At 40.8% G+C, this 22,188-nt stretch overlaps 1 protein-coding gene across 1 annotated transcript; it reads left to right on the forward strand.

The window, feature by feature from the left end:
* The first annotated feature begins 831 nt into the window (after positions 1–831).
* sacm1la (SAC1 like phosphatidylinositide phosphatase a) lies at positions 832–18,238 on the forward strand. Its single transcript, XM_029514163.1, has 20 exons — positions 832–931; positions 5,016–5,113; positions 5,786–5,860; positions 5,944–6,071; positions 10,558–10,707; positions 11,219–11,278; positions 11,379–11,412; positions 11,916–12,017; positions 12,756–12,841; positions 12,948–13,034; positions 13,129–13,197; positions 13,284–13,363; positions 13,639–13,737; positions 13,831–13,969; positions 15,220–15,289; positions 15,381–15,453; positions 15,572–15,665; positions 16,168–16,260; positions 16,342–16,399; positions 16,673–18,238. Exons 1-20 carry the CDS (start codon positions 903–905, stop codon positions 16,807–16,809), a joined length of 1,761 nt encoding a protein of 586 aa, XP_029370023.1. The 5' UTR covers positions 832–902; the 3' UTR covers positions 16,810–18,238.
* Positions 18,239–22,188: the final 3,950 nt, after the last annotated feature.

Below are 22,188 nucleotides of genomic sequence, written 5' to 3' on the forward strand. Positions count from 1 at the left end.
GCTTCATGATGTCCGCTGCCAGAGTTTTTACACATAATACTCTCTCTCTCTCTCTCTCGCTCACTCTCTCTCGCTCACTCTCTTCTTCATCTCCCACCATTTAATGGCACGCCCAATTAAAACGTCACGACCTACTGTAGAGGAGGTGTAGTGACACTTTGTTTTGGTGTTAGTGAAAGCAGTGAAAAAGCTAACACAAATTATAAGTCGTTTTTACGAAGGGGAATATAAAACAACAACTTTTACCCATGATACACGTGTACATACTTTTTGCTTCTCTTGTTTAGTTTGATTTAATCTTTTCTGTATGGATTATTTTTTTTAAATTGTTTTGATCTATGAATAAAATTGATTTAGTATTATTATTATTATTACATGATGTATTACAAGGTGTACCCTAATGATAATTACAGTGCGCATATATTTTTCCTTGACAACATTTTTCAAAGATGTATATTAATGGATTATCATATAAATGTCAATAACTATGTCAATAATATCTAATGAAATTATTGGTTTGTGGCCCGAAACATGCCTAGGATGTTGGCCCAAGTATGGCCCACTGATTTCTACCGCTTACCAGATGAGGGGATCTGTACCGTCTTCAAGGAAGAATGTCTGCTATTATGATTGGGCAAAAACTATATATTTTCCCAGTGATGAGAAATAAGCAGATTATTTACATTTGAAACTGGGTACAAATGTAAGGCACAAGTTGATTGAACTTGAGTGATTGAACTACAAGTACCATACGCCATCAGGGTACCGGATTCACACAGGCTGGATGGGAAATCCACATTTTGAGTGCACCGCCCTCTATGGGATATACAGTCTGTATCTGGCAAAACAGACGCATACACGGTCACGGCTGTCGTCACTGAGGTCAGGTAAACGGAGTGAAGATGGCGACTGCCTACGAGAGATACAATCTGTAAGTACTTATAGCACGGCTAGTCTTTTATTTATGTTTTTAAACCTCGTGATTGTTTCTACGTCCTTTAAAAGGCAGACTCGAGGCGACGCTCCTCGGCGGGTAGCCGGAAGTCTCAGTTAGCGTCAGGTTAGATGACACAGCAGCTGAAGTTGGCTGAAGGTTCGACCGCCTGAGCAAGCACCGGCTCCGCACTCATTCATTAGGAAGAGGAAATGTTGGCACCGTGATGCGGTGCCGGCTGGTTGGAGTGCGGTTGTTCCCCATCGCGTACATGAGCTCGGTTAGTGTAAACAGGAGGGAGAAAGTTAGTGAGCCTAAGGAGCGGCAGCAACGGAGAGTTTTTGGCCCGGCAGGTCCTGCCACACCTGGATCTGCTGCAGACCCCGCTCAGGCTCTGCTCTGTAACTTCCTTCAAAGTTGCAGGGCTCTGTACATTTCCAGACACACCCCAAGTCCCAGTTTTACTAGTCCTACCTGCTACATGTGCAGGATCACAGCTGCCCTGACAGTCACGGTTACTGAGGATGAAGAGGGTTCCTCGTCTTCCGCCGCGAGAATCACCTCACCTCACCTCACCACCTGTGGACCAAAGAGTTTATCATTGAAAGTTTGTATATTCTAACTTCTCCAGTGTTGATATCTATCAGACGATATATTTGTGTTTTTAGAAATTGAAAACTTTCGCATTATAACTTTATATCGCTGCTCTGCTTAGGCTCCTCTCTGTCAAACAAGGACAACCAGCCAATCAGAACAGAGGGTGTGAGTTTCTTCTGTTTAAATACAGACTGTGAGCATTTCTCTGTGGACTGAATACTGTATTAACATAGAAGCTAGACCTAATTTAGATTCAAAGACTTCATGGAGGTCCACCTTTGGACCTAGTTGAAGTAATGAATGTATGTAAACAAAAGTTGAGATTTCCTTCTTCAGTCTGTTTGATTGAAGAGGTAAAATTCCAGTATTTAACAAGAAAAATACGGTAAAGCAATCCATCCATCCACTATGTAGATTTTGTTGACTTTTAAATTGATTCTCCTATAAATGGTCATGTGCAGTTATTATAATACAAAGTTTTAAGTTAGTTTCCACTCAAACTGTTCACTGGGACGGATTATACAGCTTGAGCACATTTCAAGATGATACTTATGCACTGCTGAAATTAACGAAAACCGTGGTTCATTTTAATATTGGAACATCCAGCACAGCAGGAATATGAAGTCAGGGACACATTAGTTCACAATAGAAACGTTTGATGTGGTCCCCTAACAGCTGTTACTCCATGCATGATGTTGCGTAGTCTCGCACAGGCATTTTGGTTTGGACTAGATTACTTACAGCCAACAATGGAGTGTTTGTGTGGCTTTGTCACCAATACAGCAGCTCAGTGTTTCACTACATCACCCTGAGCTCACAGTTTTCTGCTGCAGTAATTTAAAGCTTTGTTGCTCAAAGGGCTACTTTATTGAATGTATCAAATTGAGTGGGCTAAGGGGAAAGTTATTACATGGCCTCAAATAGTAATCTATAAATTCTCAGTTCCCCCTCATTGGGGAATGTGGAGAGTTGGATTTATACCAGGGCTGTTGTGATTACCGTACGTTAGGGGTTTAGTCTATTATGTAATTTTTCCTCTCATGAGCTGGGTCAGAGGTCACAGTTTACTATGCAGCTGCACATCCATTTCTAGCACAGATTCATGCTGCGTCTGGAAATTACAGAAAATATACACTCACTCAAGTACATGTCCTCATCTGTTGTTCCTGGGAAGTGTAATACTGCAGCACTTTAAAGCTGCATTCTATCAATCTGAGCTGAGACAGTGCTCCGTGTGCTGTTGTGAAGACAGGCTATTAGGGGCCCGGTGATTGCTCATGACTCTTCAGTCAGGTTAATTTTTTTTCTAAATTTAAAGCTGTATGTCTGTATGAGATGCTCTCTGTCAGAAGGACTGCTGGCTTCACCTGCAGGGCCCTCTCTGTAGTAGCAAGTGACTGTAGTGTAGCTTTCTGTAGTAGCTCAACACAAGCTCAACACAAGCTCAACACACCCATGACAATCATAACGGGGACAATTTGCTTATCACTACTCCCCTGGCTCCCTGTTCTATCAAACATTACACCTCCACACATCCGGCGAGCAGCATTGACTCAAAGGAGGCTTCAAAAGGTTGAAGACTCCCCCCAGCTACCAATCCACAAAGATATGTTCAACTCACCCACTGCTCGACTCCCATCCAGATGCCCCATCTGGAAGAGCACCTCACCAGCTGACTTCACCATCCAATCAGCCTGGAAAAAGGGGTGGGCGCCCAAGGATATCCCCAACAAATACCTGGTGCCAGACCCTACCCTGCAGGTTCCTGGCACCGACCTCCCAAGGAGACAATAGTCAGACATCAATAGATTCAGGACTGGACATAGCCCTTGCTTGGCAAGCCTTCACAGATGGGGCAGCAGCCCTAGTCCACTGTGTGCTTGAGGAGAGGAACAGACAATGGAACACATCTTTGAAGCCTACCCTCTCCAATGACTGAGAGGAGGGTTAATCACCCTCCACACAGCAGACCAGGAGGCAACTGCTTGGCTAAATGACTTTGCATTCGCTAAATAAAAAAATGTAGTGGTGCAATCTAAGAGTCTGTTGTCTGAGTTCCATTGATTGTGGCTAGCTGTATGCTCAGCTTAGCCTCCTTCTGGCAGCATGTTTCCAAGAGGGAAGCTATGGTTTTCCTTGAAGTGATGTTAAACTCTGGCTCCATAAATTTTATTTGTTCTTCAAATCCCCTGAAATTCATCAACTGTGATTATTGGCATTCTATCTCTTTCACTCATGTTGTAAATCCTAATGGCCTTCGCTTTCCTGTTGTCACACATTCTCCTTGCTAAAACTGCATCCATCGATTCTGACTCTCAGACTCTCTTACTGCAGTTCACCACCTCATCACCTTCATCTGCAGTTTCTTCTGTCAGTTTGAGCTGTGCTCATTCTACAGCTAGGTTTGTGCTAGAGCTGCACAATCAAAATAAATCAAATGTATTTATATAGTGCCAAGATCAAGGCACTTTCCATTTAGAACGGATCTAGACCAAACTCTTTATGGAGTTGTGTGAAACCCAACAAAGCCCTCCAAGAGTAAGCACATGGCAAAGCTGAAGATAAAACTTCCTGTAAGACGGCAAAACCTCAGACAGAACGAGATTCAAGGAGGGTGTAGCCAACTGGCCTGACCGGTTTGGTTGAGAGAGAGTGAGAAAGAGGAAAGGGGGGTGGAAAAGTGGAAAAAGTTCTTATTTTTTTATTTTATTTCCTCAAGTCTGATGTCATTTTTTTGTCAAAATGGAGTTGCTGTACATTGCTGTACAAAAAAAGCACAGGGCACTCTGAACTCGGGTCCAGTAGACTCATGGTTATCAGCTAACTCCAAAGTGCACAGTCAAACCCAGCTTTACAGCATACATGTCACCCCCCATCTCCACACTAACTATCCAATAAACCACGGTCTGAAGGTGGCAGGAAACATTATTTTTTTGTATTTTTAGAACTTTTTATGCCGCTATTTCAGACAGTAATTAGCACAGAGGCTGACGGGGAACAGGAAGAGAGGGGAGCAATCTGTAGCATAGGTTGGATTTAAAACAAGGACCCTATCATTACATGGATTGAGTGCTGAGCACTCAACCCATCTGCGCTACCAAGAAAGCCCTATTTTAAGTGTAGCAGACTGTCACGGCAGTGGCAGCAGACTGAGTGTTGCTGATGGATTAGTGCAGTGAAAAGGAACATTATAATGAGGTTGTCAAGGCCAGAGATAAGGTTAGTGAAGTGATGATTCGGTATTAACAGCAACCAGGAAATTATACTTAGAAAAAGATAAGTGGACATACAACAATGAAGAGATGTTTCTTTTTCTTATTTATTTTTGCTTCAGTATATCAATCCTGAAGTCATCAAAAATCGTGTAAATGATTACACCTCTGTGATGTCATGCTCCCTGCATGGCTTGACTGCTTACCATCTTTGATGCTGGGACACATGTTTTGGAGCTCTAACCCCACCCCATCCTCATTATTGTTTCAAGGCACACCACCCCAGAGAAGTTCTTCATTGAGGCCTGCGATGAGGGGGCTGACGCTGTGCTGGCAATCGACAGAGTCTCCAATGAAATGGCCCTCACAGGTAACTGAAATCACAGAGACAAAGCTGTGGTTGATCTCAGTTTTCATCACTTTTCAAGCTTTTGTTGATAATCTTTATTTTCATTCTCCACACATGGCCATCAATCCATGGCTCTACTGTTCCTGAAGCACTGACACCATCCCCTTTAGATGAAAGTCTTCCAACACTTGGCTAAAGACTGTTCCCATTTTCATCTTTGTTCATTAATAAAAGAAAATATGTGGGATCATGACCGATGCAACTAGTTACAGAGAATGACTGCAGAGCTGGGTGTACACAGCACAGGAGGAAAAAACCATGTAGGCCATGTGTGGACTGTATTTTTTTTTTTTTTTTTTTGCGCTTTGTGAAATTTTGGCAGTCATCTGAGACATGGTCTTTCTATAGATAATATTATGTAATTGTTTTATCAATTTCCAGACCCTAAACCAGGTCTTAAAAATTAATGGAAATAAAATTGAAGTCAAAGTTGAAATGTGTTAGAATATTGTTCATTGCCAGCATTTTGGTTAGTGAAAAAATACTAATGTAACTAACCTTGTAATAAAAGTAATATTGCATGTCCTTCAGGCCGACTCTAAATACATAATCACTGAGCCATTCTGATCAATTATCAAAAATGCTACAAGCACATGTAGTATATATTGTTTTTGTCTTGTCCATCTGTTTTAGGTAAAAAGGATGTTCCTCCCTCAGCAGTCACTCGACCGATATGTGGCATCATGGGAACTATTCGATTGGTAGCAGGTAAGCTTCCTCTGACATAACATTGTAATGTCTCTGAAGACTGAACAGTTCTATGGCTGTAACTGACTGCTGCCACCTCACAGGGATGTACCTTATCGTCATCACCAGGAAGAGGAACGTGGGTAGCCTCCTGGGCCACGCTGTGTGGAAGGCTGTGGATTTTGATGTGATCTCTTACAAGAAGACAGTACTGCACCTCTCAGAAATCCAGGTGAGTTGGAACACTTCAACCAAACTTACCTGATATAGTCAGGTTTTTTTTTAACATTAATAAAAGCTGATTGAATGACCCTTTCAGAATGGGGGGAAATGTCATTATATGAAGTTACAGATGGACACATACACACACACTTGGACTATAAGCAGTATATGAAAGTGGTTGTAAAAAGAGGTCAGTTTGTATTGAGTTTTATTCAGAATTAACAGAGTAAGCAAGCAGAGTTTATGGTTTCATTTTCTAATTTCAAGTTATTTCGATACAGCATTTATTAACCATAATTTTTCAAATGACGGTCCCTATTAGATGAAAATAGACCACAAAGCAGGGGATGCATTAGGGTGGTGCTATAGTGTGATTGACAAACTGTACTACCCAATTTTATTTGTCTTGTTTCCTCAAGTTGTTGCTCTATGTGAGATGCTTGATCAGTGTATTTTTGTTTTTAAAGCATATTTCTGCTTTAGCTTACTCTCTATAATATCTTTGCTCAATGAGATATCATAATGTTTAGCTAGGTGTTGTCTTTACACCAATGCTGATTGTTGCTGGAGCAGATAAGGAGCAGATAAATGACTGCAGTCATTTGACCTGGGTTTGAATGGTGTAGCCTTTTCCATTGCCACCAAAAGCCAGATGTTAGCAGGTTTCACCCACTGCTGTAGATTTACTCGGGTTCTTTGGCAGTTGTTTCTTTTACTGATACAGACACGTTTTAATGACAGCCTGAAGACAGAGCTGCTTCAAACATCCAGTGAAAACAAAGCTGTTTGAGTTACCTCTGGTTCAGTAGCCCCCCTCTGTTTCCAGCGTAAACTGCTCCAGGACCAGTCTCTGTGTCAGATGAAAGTGATTATGATTACAGTATTTCAAATTTCAAATTACTAGCAGGATTTATTTAGAGCTGATGTTGTAGAAGGGATATTGGTTCATTTATTTGTTACACTGTTGAAATCATTCATTCATCTTCTACCACTTATCTGTTTCTGGGTTGTGGGGGGTGCTGGAGCCAATCCAACCAAGAGTTATTAGAGCCTGACTCTAATTTTAAGAGTTTCAAGAGTTTGGTCTGGGCTGGGGCCCAGCCTATAGTGAACTGACTCCATGGATCAATGTGTTCTTGAAAGGTCCAATCATTAAAACTAATTTCTTAAAAAGTCACATGTCAAATGCTGTCATTTCAGAGCAACCTAATGAGATCTGAGAATTGTCTTCTTATGGCATGAATTCAACGGGGCAGCCCAGGAGCAGAATGGTTAGACCTGTTGCCCCACAATAAGAAGGTCACAGGTTTGGTTTCCCAGCCTGGGGCCTTTCTGTGTGGAGTTTGCATATTCTAACCATGACTGCATGGGTTTCCTCCCACCATCCATAAGCATGGGCATGTTTGGGTTAATTGGTTACTCTAAATTGTCCGTAGGTGTGAGGGGTTGTTTGTCTCTGTCTGTGTGTGTGTGAGTGGATGTGAAGGACTGACAACCTGTCCAGGGTGTACCCCGTCCTCACCCAATGTGAGCTCTGATTGGCTCCAGCACCCCAGAGAAGAGTGTTTAAAGGTGTTGATACTGAATGGGGACAATGTGAGGGAATCACAAACACCATTAAACACTGCCTCAGATGGACAATTAAGTTTATTAAAAAAAAACTTTGATTCATCCATTACCCATACTGTTGATCTTCATAGGGGATTGAAACCAATCCTAGCTGACAATGGTTTAGGATAGAGGGCTGCTGTCTTCAGACTATCATGCTCTATACTGACATATAAAGACGAACAACCATTACACTCACTTTCTCACTTACAGGAAATATAATTTACCCTGACATACATGTCTTTAGACAGTGAGAGGAAGCAAAGCTGGAGTAACTGTTAGGGCAATTGGGCAGTAACCCAGGGGCCCAAGACCCTGAGAGCACCGGGGACAGTGAGAGTACAAGCAACACATCTGGTTAAGATCTAAAGCTCGCTTTACTTGAACTTGTCCTCTGGTGCAGCAAAACTAGCCTAAATAAACCTAACACCTAACAGCTCAACTAACATTGACGTGATGTTCATTCTGACTTTTCTCCACCAAGTGTTGTAACAGCTAACATTAGCAGGTAGCACAGAGAGGAGTCTGCAGCAGTCTGAAATGATGAGCTGCTCCCTTTAGCTCATATTACGGCAACCTTTGACCTCAGAGTTTCCACAAGGCACCCAACCAGTTAGATACCTGCCAGTTCCACATGAGCTCTCATTATTTAGGAAAAAAGGTTCTTACCATTATGATTGTGTCTGAATGTCCTCTATGCTTTCCTATATAAATGATTCAGGTTTTGGAAGAAATAGACCGATAAAAATATTTATTAAAAAATGGACTGCAACTGTGCATCTTTTCCCTTCTCTCCAGATATGTAATGTTGAACCTTTTTATATGGAAACAACTTTAGTTTTGCGTAAACATTGAATCTAGTACAACCAAAGCTTAATATTATTAACACATGAGAAATCAAATTTGAAATAGAAACACATATCAGTCGTATTCGTTTCTTATTATGTCTTTCTCCATCAGTAGCCTTTCAAGTTCATGTAAATCTTTAACAGTCCAACAGCAAAACAACAAAAAATAATAGTTTCCTTCAATGAAAATTCAACTATTAACTATTTGAGTAGAAAAAGTGCATAAATTACAACATTTATTTGTTTTCATTCAAGCTCAGTTTGCTCTTATTTACTTTGATGCCGGGTAAACCTGGCACTGAGTACGCTGAATTTTTCAGCAAACTGTGCACTAGGTAACACGGCGGTGAGATGAGTTTGTCCGAGGTGCCTAGTAGAATGGATGCTAATGATTGTCAACAGAAAGGGAGGGGTGCTTAGCGGTCTTGGCTGATATGCCAACACAAAGCATTCTGGGACTTGTAGTATTAGCGGTGTATGTGCTATATACAGGCACGCCAGCTCTTATACATATTTCGTATGATCTCGCAGGCCAAATATAATTACACCGAGGGCCAGAGTTTGACACCCGTGAGCCAACATCATCAATGTTGGCCTCCAGGGGTACAGTGACCTGTTAATGAGGCACTTGAAGGAAGCTGGACAACCTGGGGAGAATCCACAGGGCAGACAGAGGGGAAACAAACTGACAGATTTCCACTTTTATGATAACATTTGAGGCCAACTGGAATCTCCGGGTTCTGATTATGGCTCGATGAGGTCTGTGTGAGGGAAGCTCTGAGTTCTTGGTTTTGGTGAGTGGTTTGGAAATTCAGACGAACTGGGTTCATTCTCCCAGACTGAGACTCATGTTTCAGTCATCCTTTGCAGCCTGTGCTCTCTCATTTCAGTCAAGCAGACAGTGCATTATTAATCTGCTGCTACTTCTATTCTTGGTGTACTAATTGAAAGATCTGCTGCAGCTGGAAATTATGTTATTTGTCGTGAAGCACTGTGTATGCAGTGTAGAGCTGCAATTAAACAGTGGACTGTTGACTGTGAGAGATTAGACCGTGCAGCTTTTACCAAGCAGATAATACCTAATATTAGCTTCTACATTCTGTTTGCGAACTAGTCAGTGAGTATAATCACATGTAAGAGTGCACAGCACTGAGGAGGAATGTAGGAAAACAGATGGGGTGAACAGTGAAAGGATGGAGGTGTAACATCAAGCTAGCAGTGCTAACTGGCTTATCTTAGATCTTTTAGCTCTGCGCAGATAGTTGTGTCACAGGACATGCTCTGAAGGGGAAGATGGAGAAGGGGTAGCAGCGCCACAATTTACAGCACATAAACTGACCCCTCACTAAACCAGGTCCATTGGAAAAACCCCTGCCCCGGGTCCTATTTCAATCAGGTTTTTTAAACAGTGGCTCCTTTAGCTGGTTTACTTTTAAATTAGTGAAGCTGACTAAGCTGTCATCTCATACCACACAGAATTTGTGTCCCTGTAAGAATTAAACAATGATATAATCCCATGTCAGAGATGCTTCTCACTCCCCTGCCAAGATGTCTTGCATTGCGCTTTCTTTCTTGCAAGAATGGCATCTTTTATGTTATCCACACTCATCAACATCATATAATTTTCCTTTCTCAGTCTGACTGTACACTTTGGGATCAAATCCACATAAACCACAAAGTTCTGTCCTGGGTGTTTGATTGCTGTCATTAGAATGAATGGTATGGGGGAGGATGTTAGTTTGGAGCAGCAATTCCATAATGCTGCTGCATTTAGTCTTAGAAATATAGAGGTTATGCTCTTGTTTACTTTAGAGCGCTCCTCAGTATAATTCTTGGAAGGTGAATTAATACAGGCCCTGATGTGTAACTGGCTTTATCATTGGCAGTTAGCATATGTAAAACAGATACAGCTGATGTATATGGAAAGGAAAGATTGCATCAGCAACACAGCACATCAATGGTGCAGTTTCCTGCTCTCAGCAAAGTGTACCATCATGATTTTTCCTGAAAACTAAAAGTCTGTTTTCTTTCCTCTTTTAGTCACAGGAGAATAAGACCTTCCTGTCAATGATTAACAATGTGCTGACCACAGACGGCTTCTACTTTTGCACCGACTATGACCTCACGCACACTATGCAGCGGCTGGCCAACACCAGCCCTGATTTCCAGGAGATGAGTCTGTTAGAGAGGGTGAGATGACAGGCCAGAAGCCTGAGGACACATGTTCATGCAGCATAATACACTGTACTTTTGTGATGTATTGCTGCATTTTGGTTCTGTTTTATTTATTTATCATCGCTGCTGTTGTGTATTAGAATGGCAATGAATCTCAGCAAAATTTATATTCCTATTAATATTTACACATCATAGTAAAAAAAATTTTCACAAATAATTGTTCATAATAATAGTAAAAAACAACATAAGTATGGATCAGAAATGTTTTTGGTATGTGTCTGCATAACACGAGACGCATGTGTTATCCAAAGCCTGAATCATCACTTTATTAGGAACACCACACAGATACTCGGTAGTTTCTCCCTGTGCTCTCACACAGTCTCAGTTCTTGATATCATGGATCCACCAGATGTTGGATATAGAGATTATGAGATAATGATTTCAAACTGATCAGGTGGTTTCACAGGTTTTTGGTTCTGTGACTGACTGGCTGCATACTGACGCATTTCTTCCTTATTGTTGTCAGGCAGATCAGAGGTTTGTGTGGAACGGGAACCTGCTGAGAGAACTTGCTGCGCAGCCAGAGGTAACAAAGATTACTCCATGGCCCAGTTTGTTTTTCAGTGACGGCAGTGAACAGTTTATTTGTCTTATTTAATCAGAAAAACTGTAACTTTTCCCCACAGCTTCATAAATTTGCACTTCCTGTTGTTCATGGATGTATCCTTTTCACTGATTTTTTTTTTTTTTTTTTTTAATGAGGCATCTTATTTTAACTATGACATTGTAAAGATGGGTTGGGATAAGATGAATTGACATGAGGCAATATAAGATGAGGTGAGATTTAAGAAAATTTAGACATTAAAAGTTTAATGTTTAGTGAAATGAGATTAGACACACGGACAGCTGAGCTCAGGATCTGATCTCAGTTCATCTCATCAGAGTTTATTTCAGTTCATCAGCCCATGCCTTGCATGCAGAGGCCCCTGGTCCAACCCTCAGCCACAAGGCAAGCCAGTGGTAGGCCTGTGCCGACCCCAAGCCCGGAGAAGTGGGGAGGGTTGTGTCAGGAAGGTCAGCTGGTGTTTAAAAAAAAAAAAAGTGGCCAAATCAACACTGCAAGTCACAGAGCTGACATGTTGAGATGACCCAAATATAGGGAAATGCCTAAAGAAGGCAAAAAAAAATTCTCATGTAGCATTACCTTGACTCTCCTGGCTCAGTCATTGTCATGAAGCCTTGTCGTATAAACGGGAAGATCTTTGAGTGGATCCTCATATCCAGGAGAAGCTGCTTCCGGGCTGGAGTAAGATACTATGTCAGAGGTAACAGACCCCGAGACTTGTTGCTGATGCCTGGACCAAGCAGTGTGGATTTGTGGTGGTAAATTTGGTTCATTTTATGGACTCGGGTTAATCTGATTCACTCACTAAAGTGATCTGGTTCACTTGAGTCCCTTGAATCAGTGATTTGTCCCCCCCCTACGTGTATTATTATGATGATGATTATGATGATGATGATGATTATTATTATTATTGTTATTGTTATTGTTATTGTTATTATTATTATTATTGATGATGATGATGATGATGATGATGATGATGATGATGATGGTGATCATCATCATCATCATCATCATCATCAATAATTTTTGCTTAGATTCACTGACGGGAGTGAAGTCAGTGAATCAAATCATCTGAGTCTGCTGTGTTTCCGTTGAGTCAGTGAACAATTGCACCTGATTCAGAACTGTTGCAGGACTGTTTGCGGCAAGTCCACAATTCAGAACTGTTTCCTGCGAATCATCTGATTCAGAACTGTTTCTGATAAGTCTGGCTACTCAACTTTTGTATTTTTGTAGCAGCAGCCACCCAGAGGACTCATAGGATCTGGGTTAATGGAGACTTTGGACTCATGATTCAGTATGAAGACTCAAATCATTAACCTGGATCCAGGAACCGACCACAGTGATAGTTAAATCTGTATTACTCACAGCCTCTCTTGCTGTGTTGTCCAGCAGCTGAAGGTGCTGTTGTCTCACCAGAGACCTGCTGTGTTTACAGGCATTGACTCTGAAGGTCATGCTGCTAACTTTGTGGAGACTGAGCAGATAGTTTTATATGATGAAACAAAGGCTTCATTTGTGCAGGCAAGTATTCTTTGGGCTTGTCATACTTGTCTTTCTTTCTTTCTTTCTTTCTTTTACATCAGGTGTTAAAACATTTACATTTCCACTTTGTTTCTTCCATCCCCAGACACGAGGATCCATGCCCTTTTACTGGAGCCAGAGGCCCAACCTGAAATACAAACCTAAACCTATAATCAGCAAAACCACAAGTCATGTAAGAAGAGCCATGGTGTGCTTTAAGCCTGACTGACTACTGATGTGACTGAGAGGAGGAAAACTGAGTGTTAACCTCTTTAAACTTTGTGTAGATGGATGGTTTCCAAAGGCATTTTGACTCTCAGCTCCTCATCTATGGGAAGCAAACTATTCTGAACCTGGTGAGGACTCCTCTTTTCTCTCTTTATAGTTGTTTTAAAGGGAACAGAAGAAAGACCTATGTTTCTGTGTTTGCTTTTTGTCCTAGGTGAATCAAAAGGGCTCAGAGAAACCACTGGAACAGGCATTTGCCAAGATGGTATCAGGGATGAACAATGGAATGCTGAGGTAAGAGTCCAGGGTGAGGGTTAGGGGATAGGGTTAACTCCCCTAATGCCTATGTTGTCTGTCTGTTCAGACCTCGTATTAAGATGCATGTCCAGTGACCATGTGCTTTCTATGATAATATGCAGCTTCATATATATACTTCATATATATATATATGTGTATGAAGTCAGTAGAGACACACACACACACACACACACACACACATACCAAAGTGCCATTCTCCTCGTCTGACTTAAGAGTTTTAACACTGTGACATTGTCTAAATCTGTCCTCAGGTACATAGCTTTCGACTTTCACAAGGAGTGCAGCCACATGCGGTGGGACCGTCTCCAGATCTTAGTGGATTCTGTGGCAGAGACACAAGATGAATATGGGTAAATGAACAGGCTGCTGTGTTCAAATATAGCTGTGGGCAAATATGTAGCTATATGCTGTGATACAGTGTTCAACTTGATTTTTGGTTATAGCTTCTTCATGGTGAACTCAGAGGGGAAGACAGTGGCCCAGCAGAAAGGAGTCTTCCGCAGTAATTGCATGGACTGTCTGGATAGGACCAACGTCATTCAGAGCCTGCTGGCTCGACGCTCCCTACAGTCTCAGCTCCAGGTGCTTTGAATCCCGCTGCTACTAAACCTCTTACAAGAGCAAAATATTCATTCATTCATCTTCTACCGCTTATCCATTTGAGGGTTAGGGTTTATTTTCACAATGCAGAGTATGACTTTAATCACAGCCCCAGGTTCTGGAGGACAAGAGAAATGTGTAAATAAATCATCTCATGGCAGACTAAACAATAATCAAGTGTAGATGGTATTAGTTCCACTGCCAGAGCTTTTGGTCATATCCGTCTCAAGTCTTTCCTCTACTACCGGTTGCTTTTCCTCAACATCAGGTATTTATTTGGAGGAAGAGAAACAATTCAGATTTGAATTCTAGGGATATTTGAGTTTATTCTTAAAAAAAACAACAACAAAAAAACAGTTTACCTTGCAAATATGTGACTTACCAAAGTACTGACTACAAAGTCAGTACATGATTAAAAACATAAATTTTTATTGACACTAAAACAGCATATTAAACCCAGAAAAGATACAAAATATGTCAAATTAAAATATTTTTTACACAAATAATCACAAACGTGTTCAATGAGGCATCTGAAAGTTTACATCCTTGTCTTTTAATTAGAGGCATAGGATACAAGGGTAATAGCTTATTTCAGGGTCAAACAGAGATAGTAGTTTATTAATAGTTGTTCATTGTAAGTAGTTAATTTGGGTTTTTATCACTAAGCAATTCATTTACACAGTAAGACAGAGGCAAGAAGACTTGTATTAAAAGGATTTAAAAATATTCTTAATCGTGTGTATCAACTCCAACTTAGATTGTCAGAAAATCCAATCTCTCCTGCCACTATCCCAACTCACTAGTATATGACGAACAAAATATTTAACCTGTAGAGCCGAGTCTGCAGATTCAGAAATTATGTAAAGAAATAAAAATATAGATGCAACCCCTTCCATGGCTCTCATAGTTTTATGACCAATGTTTAATGATCCCATCACCATTTTTACTTAATCTGTCAAACAAAATGATAGCAGGTAACATCATGGTGAGGTGAGGACATCACCTCACCTCCAAAGACCCTTCATCATCCTATGAGCACATTACATTTTGGGCTCTCTTCACCATGATCAGTGTGCAATCAAAACTCCCATAAATTCCCAACAATATGCATACCAAATTAAAGAATTGGATCTCAGGAGGTTAACATGGATCTTGGATTTGGTTGGTTTATTTTTTAAATAAACCAACCAACTTTTGCAGATAGCATGCTTTTCCTGGTTATGTGTTGACAGAGGATGGGGGTGCTGAATGTTGGCCAGCGGATTGAAGAGCAGGCTGAGTTTGAGAAGATCTATAAGAATGGTAATTCCTTGCCGTCTCCAACTGTTAGCATGTGTCGTGTGTTAAGCAAAAGCTCCATCCTCACTGTTCTTTGTGTGTGCTTTCTAACCAGCATGGGCTGACAATGCCAATGCATGCGCTGTACAGTATGCAGGGACTGGAGCCCTGAAAACAGACTTCACCAGGTACAGCACTTTAACAGCCCTACATTATATGCCAGTTGACAAAAAAATTCTTTATTCTGGGGTCCCACTGCCATATCAGTATAATGGCTCCTGTGTGATCAGTCCTTTTCTCCATCAGGACAGGGAAGAGGACCCGATTGGGGCTGGTGATGGATGGCTGGAATTCCATGATCCGTTACTACAAGAACAACTTCTCTGATGGATTCAGACAGGTATGATGTCTCACATTTTTGTTGCAGATACATGATCCATCTTCTTCTGCTAATCTTTGCTAACCCATGATGATGCCAGCTATTGATATGTCTGCAGCTGTTTTGAAGCCTCCAGTTTGCAATTTGGATGCCCCCATATTGTATTTTTAAACCAGAGGAAACCATATTTGGAGGAGAAGAGGAGTGAGGGATTGATCTGACCTTTGCTCTGGTAATCCACAGACTATACCACTGTGTGGTATAGTCTGTGGATTATCAGTGCAGCACCTGCCATAGGATAGGATATTAGGGTGCAGGTGAATAGCAGTATTGGAAGTTGATATGTTGGCAAGGGCCAACCCTGTCAGATTGTTTCCACCCAGCGACAGGATCTTGGGTGCCTGGGGAGCAAAGGTTGACCTGATGCCATGTTGGAGACTCCAATTTGACACAAAGTACTGTAAAAACCTAATGTTAGTAATGATTATCACAATGTTTGCATCTGTGTTTTTGCTTATTTCAGGACTCCATTGATTTGTTTCTGGGTAACTTTGCTGTTGATGAATCTGATGGACCCACTCCCCTCCGTGTGCAGAAGGACTGGAAATTCCTTACGGTCAGTATACAAATGTTTTACTGTTATCAGCAACAGGAGCCATAATTGTGATTGTCGATTTATGGTCTTTTCTGTTTGCAGCTGCCCATAATCATGCTGGTGGCCTTCTCTATGTGCATTGTGTGTCTTCTCATGGCTGGTAAGCTCAACCTCCAGTCATCATTTGAGGTGGTTAATGCAGTGCTTATGAAATCTCTTTAGACAGGAAATGAATAATTGACAATTTGAAAATGAATAGGTTTCATCTGTGCTTTTCCATCTCCCTCACTGTGTCCTCAGTCAAAGTGGCCAGTGTTTATAATTACTTCACAAGTGATGGTGACAAAGGGGTTGTAACTACACACATTGACTCTTGTTGTTTAGTGCATGTATATTTACATCCGCTACAGTACTACTACTGTTTGTCTTCCAGGTGACACATGGACAGAGACTTTGGCCTATGTGATGTTCTGGGGGGCTGCAAGTGCGATTACGGCTGCCATCATCATGTACAATGGCCAAGACTTTGTAGATGCCCCCAAACTGGTCCACAAAGAAAAGATAGACTGAGTGATGTCTATTTATGTGTGCGTGCGTGCAGCAGCTAGGCCCAGTAGGCTCATATCTTCTTCACCATCTTTTGTTCTTTCTTCAATTGGACTCTAGACTGATCTGCTGCCCTCAGACTGTTTCAGTCAGAACAGCTCTTCTGTCATTTGTCTACTACGTCTTACTGTCCTCTGCACACACTCCTCAACACTGTTGTTTTTCTCACTGCATCTTTAGGTCAGCCTCCTTAGTGTTATTTTATCAGCTGTGTAGAAAGTTTATCATGGGACTTTGGGACATGCTTACCATTTCACTTTAAATTGGTAAACACATCAAGACAAATTTCATTGTGCTTCATTAAAAACTGTTAAAGGCCCCACCTGCCCATTCAGATGTTTTCAGTCAGTTTGAAGGTGGGTAGAGCTATGCTGTAAATTATGTGATCTCATTGAATTCCCTGTGCTACTACTAAAATGCTAAACAGTTTAAGATGTCCCAACAGAATTGGGAGATGTTCAAACCGCTGTGTGGGTGGATTAGATGTGCAGGCCCTTTAAAGCTGCATTAATAGTTTGTTGAGTTGGTGTTGGACAGATAGTTAATAGGGGGTTATTGGGCTCCCTGAACAATGAGCTTAAAGACACCAAAATATCGGGAGATAACTGTTATAGGTCTCATGTTTTACACTTTTGTGCTCATATCAGAAGATATATTTGTAATCAGTGTAGTTTTACATATCCTCTCTCAGGCCTCTGTCTTGAGCTCTTGTTACAACAGCTCTGAGCCCCTCTTATGATTGATGATTGTGTCATTGCAAAGTCCCAGAAATCCTGACAGCTGTTTTTAAGGCTCAGTTTCTGAATACAGGTTGTAAGCATCTCTCTGTAGACTGAAACCTTTGGTACTTTCACTATATTAATAGAGAATGTGGACCTGATTTATGATCAAATACCACATGGGGTTCTACCTTTAGACTGTAAGGACCATAGAATATTAACAATATTGATTAGTGCAGCTTTAACGATACTTGATGTAATTTTGATGATTGTTTTCTTCATATCAGTTAACTCTTAACAGTCATTCAATTATGTGATACCTAAACATGTAAAGGAGTTTATACAGTATGTATACATTGACTTTTCAGTGTGACAAGCCTTACAACCTTGCACATGAAATATAAATAGTTGACTAATCAATATTTAACTGGAGTGAGCAATATATCTTCCTTTTAAGCTTCTTGACGGAGTAACAGTGATGGTTGTTTCTGCTTTACTTCATCAACATCTTTCTTTTGCACTTTAATGAACCATGAAATACACTGCCTGTTCACAACTATTGTGATTTATCGTTTTGAATCTAGAGTAAACACAAGAAACTTGTGCGACAAAAAAAAAAAAAAAAAAATGGACCAGACTCATTGACTAACTCCCTAACAACAAACTTTCACCCTGCCCTATGTGCCCTAAAGATAATATCTAACTAAGCCAGTGACAGCTAACATGTCCTTGGGGTCATCAGATGGTAACCTGCTTTCACCGGTGCTTCATGTAGTTAGGCCCACAACACCTCCAGGAGGCTAAACAGTGATCACTGGTGTCCCAGAGTCACCCCCCTAATCCCAGCCATCACTGCCTCTCACACAAAAACAAGTATCTCACACAGCACTACCGTCAGCTACTCTGACCTCTCACCAACTGAACCAGTGAAAGCGGGGTGGGGATACAGACCCTGATTCAGGTAGGGGGGAGAAATAGAAGAGGTAGAGATAAAAGTAGGGATGCGATACAGACCCTGGTTCGGGTAGGGGGCATGAAAGTGTAGAGAGTGCAGGAGGTGGAGGACAAGCTACACTAGCAGATTCAGCAACCAAACTCACCTGAACAGTCCTATACTCAAACCAATACAGGCCAACTCACCTGGACTGACCGCATGGTCTCAAAGAAGCTCAAACAGGCCACACCCTCCACTTAAAAGCACATCCTCTTCCTGGATTTCTTGCTCTGCTTCTATTAAGAGTCTGTCTGTCTTAAGAGCTCCCCCTGCTGGCCTCCCAGCTACTATTACTTCTTCTAATCCAAACCCACTGACTGGATCTTATGCCTCATCCAACATTTCCTTCACTATTTTCCTCACCCTCTGTCCCCTTCCTCCTAACTCCCTCAACAAAGCAACAGATCTTCCTACAAACCGTCTACAACCAACTTCCACTGGACAAATCCTAACCTTCCATCCTTGCTGCTCAGCATCCTTACCTATATCTGCATACTTGAGTTTTTTCCTTTCATATGCTTTTTCAACTGAATCCTCCCACGGCACAGTCAGCTCTATGAAATATACTCTCTTTCTACTCCTAGACCACAAAATTATATCAGGCCTTAGCTTTGTACAGGCTATTTCCTGGGGAACAACAAGCTTTCCTCCCAAATCCAACTGCATTTCCCAGTCACTAGCATCCTCTAAACTGCCTTGCCTCCTTGCTATCTTCTTAACTTTCCCTCCTTCTTGAACAGACTGAATTGCCACTCCCTTTATCTTAGACCCTCCTAAATTTGCCTGCCTCTGTATATCTACAATGCCTGCAGCTAAGCTTTTTAAAACTTGGTTATGCCACCACGTATACCATCCTTGTGACAGACTAACCTTACAACCTGACAAGATGTGCTTTAGAGTTGGCCTTGTTGTAGATTTTCTGGGGGGGTTGCAGGCACAAATAATGTTGATGAGTATCCTTTCATCCTTTCACCTTTCATCACCAGAGATGCAGAATGTAAAGAACCACCTTTGCTCTGATGCCACTCAGTCACATGCGGTTTAAACACAGGGTCAATGTTTTTTTACACAGTTCTTTTTTGTGTTAAATATAAACCTTTTCTACAAACTTGACTTTCTCTTGTAGATTTATTTAATTTACTGATTTACAGATGTTGTACAACCACTTCGTGGTTGCAAGAGCTCATAATATTTGTGACACCAATTTCAGCCGATAAATTCATCTTCCTAAAGCCCAGCTGGTGGTCAAATTGGGTGACTCTATTCATTATACCATAGGTCACTCTTGAGTAGCAGCAGCAGCACAGACATGTTACAGCAGCAAGAGTGTCTATAACTCAATATTAATTTTACCCAAAATTTTACGTTTTATGCAGTTTCCTACAGGACTTGTCCTACATGTTTCCCTATTTTGTTAGATAAATGAGTAAATTCCACAATTCCCTGTTGTGTCTCAGCAGTGTTTCCTCCAAAAGTAGATGAGAAACAGAAGTGATAGAAATGGATGAGAAAGTAAATAACCTATTTAATGCTAACACCACTTATGGCTGCAGTCGCTTCTCTGCCTCCACTTCAACATGAACTTAACAAGTAGCTGACCGAATGAAACATCTGCAGGTTCATTGATCAGAAGTCAGTCCAAATAAACAGTATATTAGGAGGTGGAGCCTCCAAACTGACACTGAGACACGAACCCTGAGTGGAAGACATACAACTGTGTGCAGCGCAGGAGGACATCATTCTCTCTGCACTTACAAAGCAAACTACTAGTGTAGTTTGCTTATACTGCCACTAGGGTGAGCCAGAGTGAAGGTTTTTGATTCTCAATCCTGAATGATGAAGAATCTCGCTAATGATTTGTTTAATAGTAATTCAACTGGATTCAAAGAACTTCATAGTAAGCACAGAAGGCTAGCGATCCCTGATCTTGCCTCATAGACATTCATGTTTTCAGTGTGGTCGAGTTTATGGTTACCTTGCAGACGTGGTTTGAGGATCTCTAGTCAATAACAAAATGAATGCAACCCCTATCTCAGATTACTGCTTTACAGCACCTGCCCCTCAAGGGACAGAGCATGGACATCTGAACCTTTAACATCATCATGATTGAGATTATTGTGCTTTGCAATGGTTCTGTGATGTAAATGTGTCTTTGTGATTTCACTGTGTGGTCTTCAGGTGTTTTTGACCAATTGAGCATTCACTTATATATTCAATCATACCAAAATAAAATTTAGTAAACAGGAAGTGCATACTGAGTTAAAGGTGCCGTATTTTACTTGTTAGATTAATTCCTCCAGTGATTTTATCTTAAGTGTTACTATTCATAAGAAGATATATTTTTTTGTTTTAGGAATGAAAGACTACCACTAGGGCTAGGCTTTTCTCTAGCCCTTGAATAACAGGTCACTCAGCCAATCAGGAGAGAAGTCTGCAAGGTTGGATGGCTGGTCCAGGTGGGTTTGGCCTGGGAAAGGCAGTGACTACTTTGTTGTGGCATCACGCAGTAGTCCCAGAAGTCCTGACAGCTCGCTTTAAGATTCAGTTCCTGAATACAGATTTAGTATTTCTCTAAGACAAAGACCTTTTAACAGTTTCATTGTATTAATATTGTGTGATATAATATAACACAAGTGGTTTTTGGTCTCTGTCTGTCTCCGTGTGTTGCCCCTGTGATGGACTGGTGACCAGAAATGAATAAGCGATAGAAGCTGAATCACTGAATCTTTAATAAATTCTTTATTACTGTCATGTCACTTGTGAAGTCTTTAAAATGCCTGCAAATTTTAAAATGAGATCAATGTATTACATGTAATTTATGGGTGGATGCGTTGGTTTTACCTGAATGAGCAGTAAGAGTATGTCATTAGGTATTGTCAACAACAACAATCAACAAACAGCTTGAAATTTCACAGTTATTCGATTTCATTTTCTTTCATTTGTGATTGTGGTGATTATATCTCATCTAATCACTAATGAAACTAATCTTTTAGGACACTAAGGTTCTTGTTTTTTACTGATGATGTGTGATACACCCTTAGTGTACGTCTGTAGGTTGAATAATGGGAACTATGAACATGTAAATAGCTGTCAATATATAATTTTAAAATATCAACAGTGTTGGAAAGTCTTATTTGAGATATTGGAGGCTAGACTCAGTTTAGCTTGTTGTGGAACATGTAAATGATTATTTGTCCTCAGTGGTCTTCACTGCTCTCCAGACACAGACTGTTGTTTTGTTTTATTACAATACTGATTAATATTCACCATCAGTTTCAATAACACTGAGAACAATGACATTAAGTTCCTTGTGTCTTTTTAATAACCAAATTTATTTTGTATGTAGTGGTGTTTGACATTGACAGAGGCTGTACTTTGTGGTGCTGGTAAATTGTGCCTAGAGATTTTTATTAATATGCGCCATAATCACTGATACAAATGGGATGGACAATATATTGGAAAAACGTCTACAAAAGGAACTGCAGTTTATGTATGTCCTATACACAAACAAATGTATTTTTTAAATTCAGTTTTTATCTTTTGTTAAATTGAATGGATTTGGTTTTACTTATATAAATATATGATACAAAATAATTGAGCTTCTTCATGTCCAAAATCATCAATAACATA

This window comes from Echeneis naucrates, chromosome 11 (assembly GCF_900963305.1).
Source record: "Echeneis naucrates chromosome 11, fEcheNa1.1, whole genome shotgun sequence".
Lineage (NCBI taxonomy): Eukaryota > Metazoa > Chordata > Actinopteri > Carangiformes > Echeneidae > Echeneis > Echeneis naucrates.

Coding starts and splice junctions, on each gene's coding strand:
- sacm1la (XM_029514163.1), top strand. CDS start 903: ATGGCGACTGCCTACGAGAGATACAATCT. Junction 13,970..15,219: donor CCCTACAGTCTCAGCTCCAG/GTGCTTTGAATC, acceptor ATGTGTTGACAG/AGGATGGGGGTGCTGAATGT. Junction 15,454..15,571: donor CTGAAAACAGACTTCACCAG/GTACAGCACTTT, acceptor TTTCTCCATCAG/GACAGGGAAGAGGACCCGAT.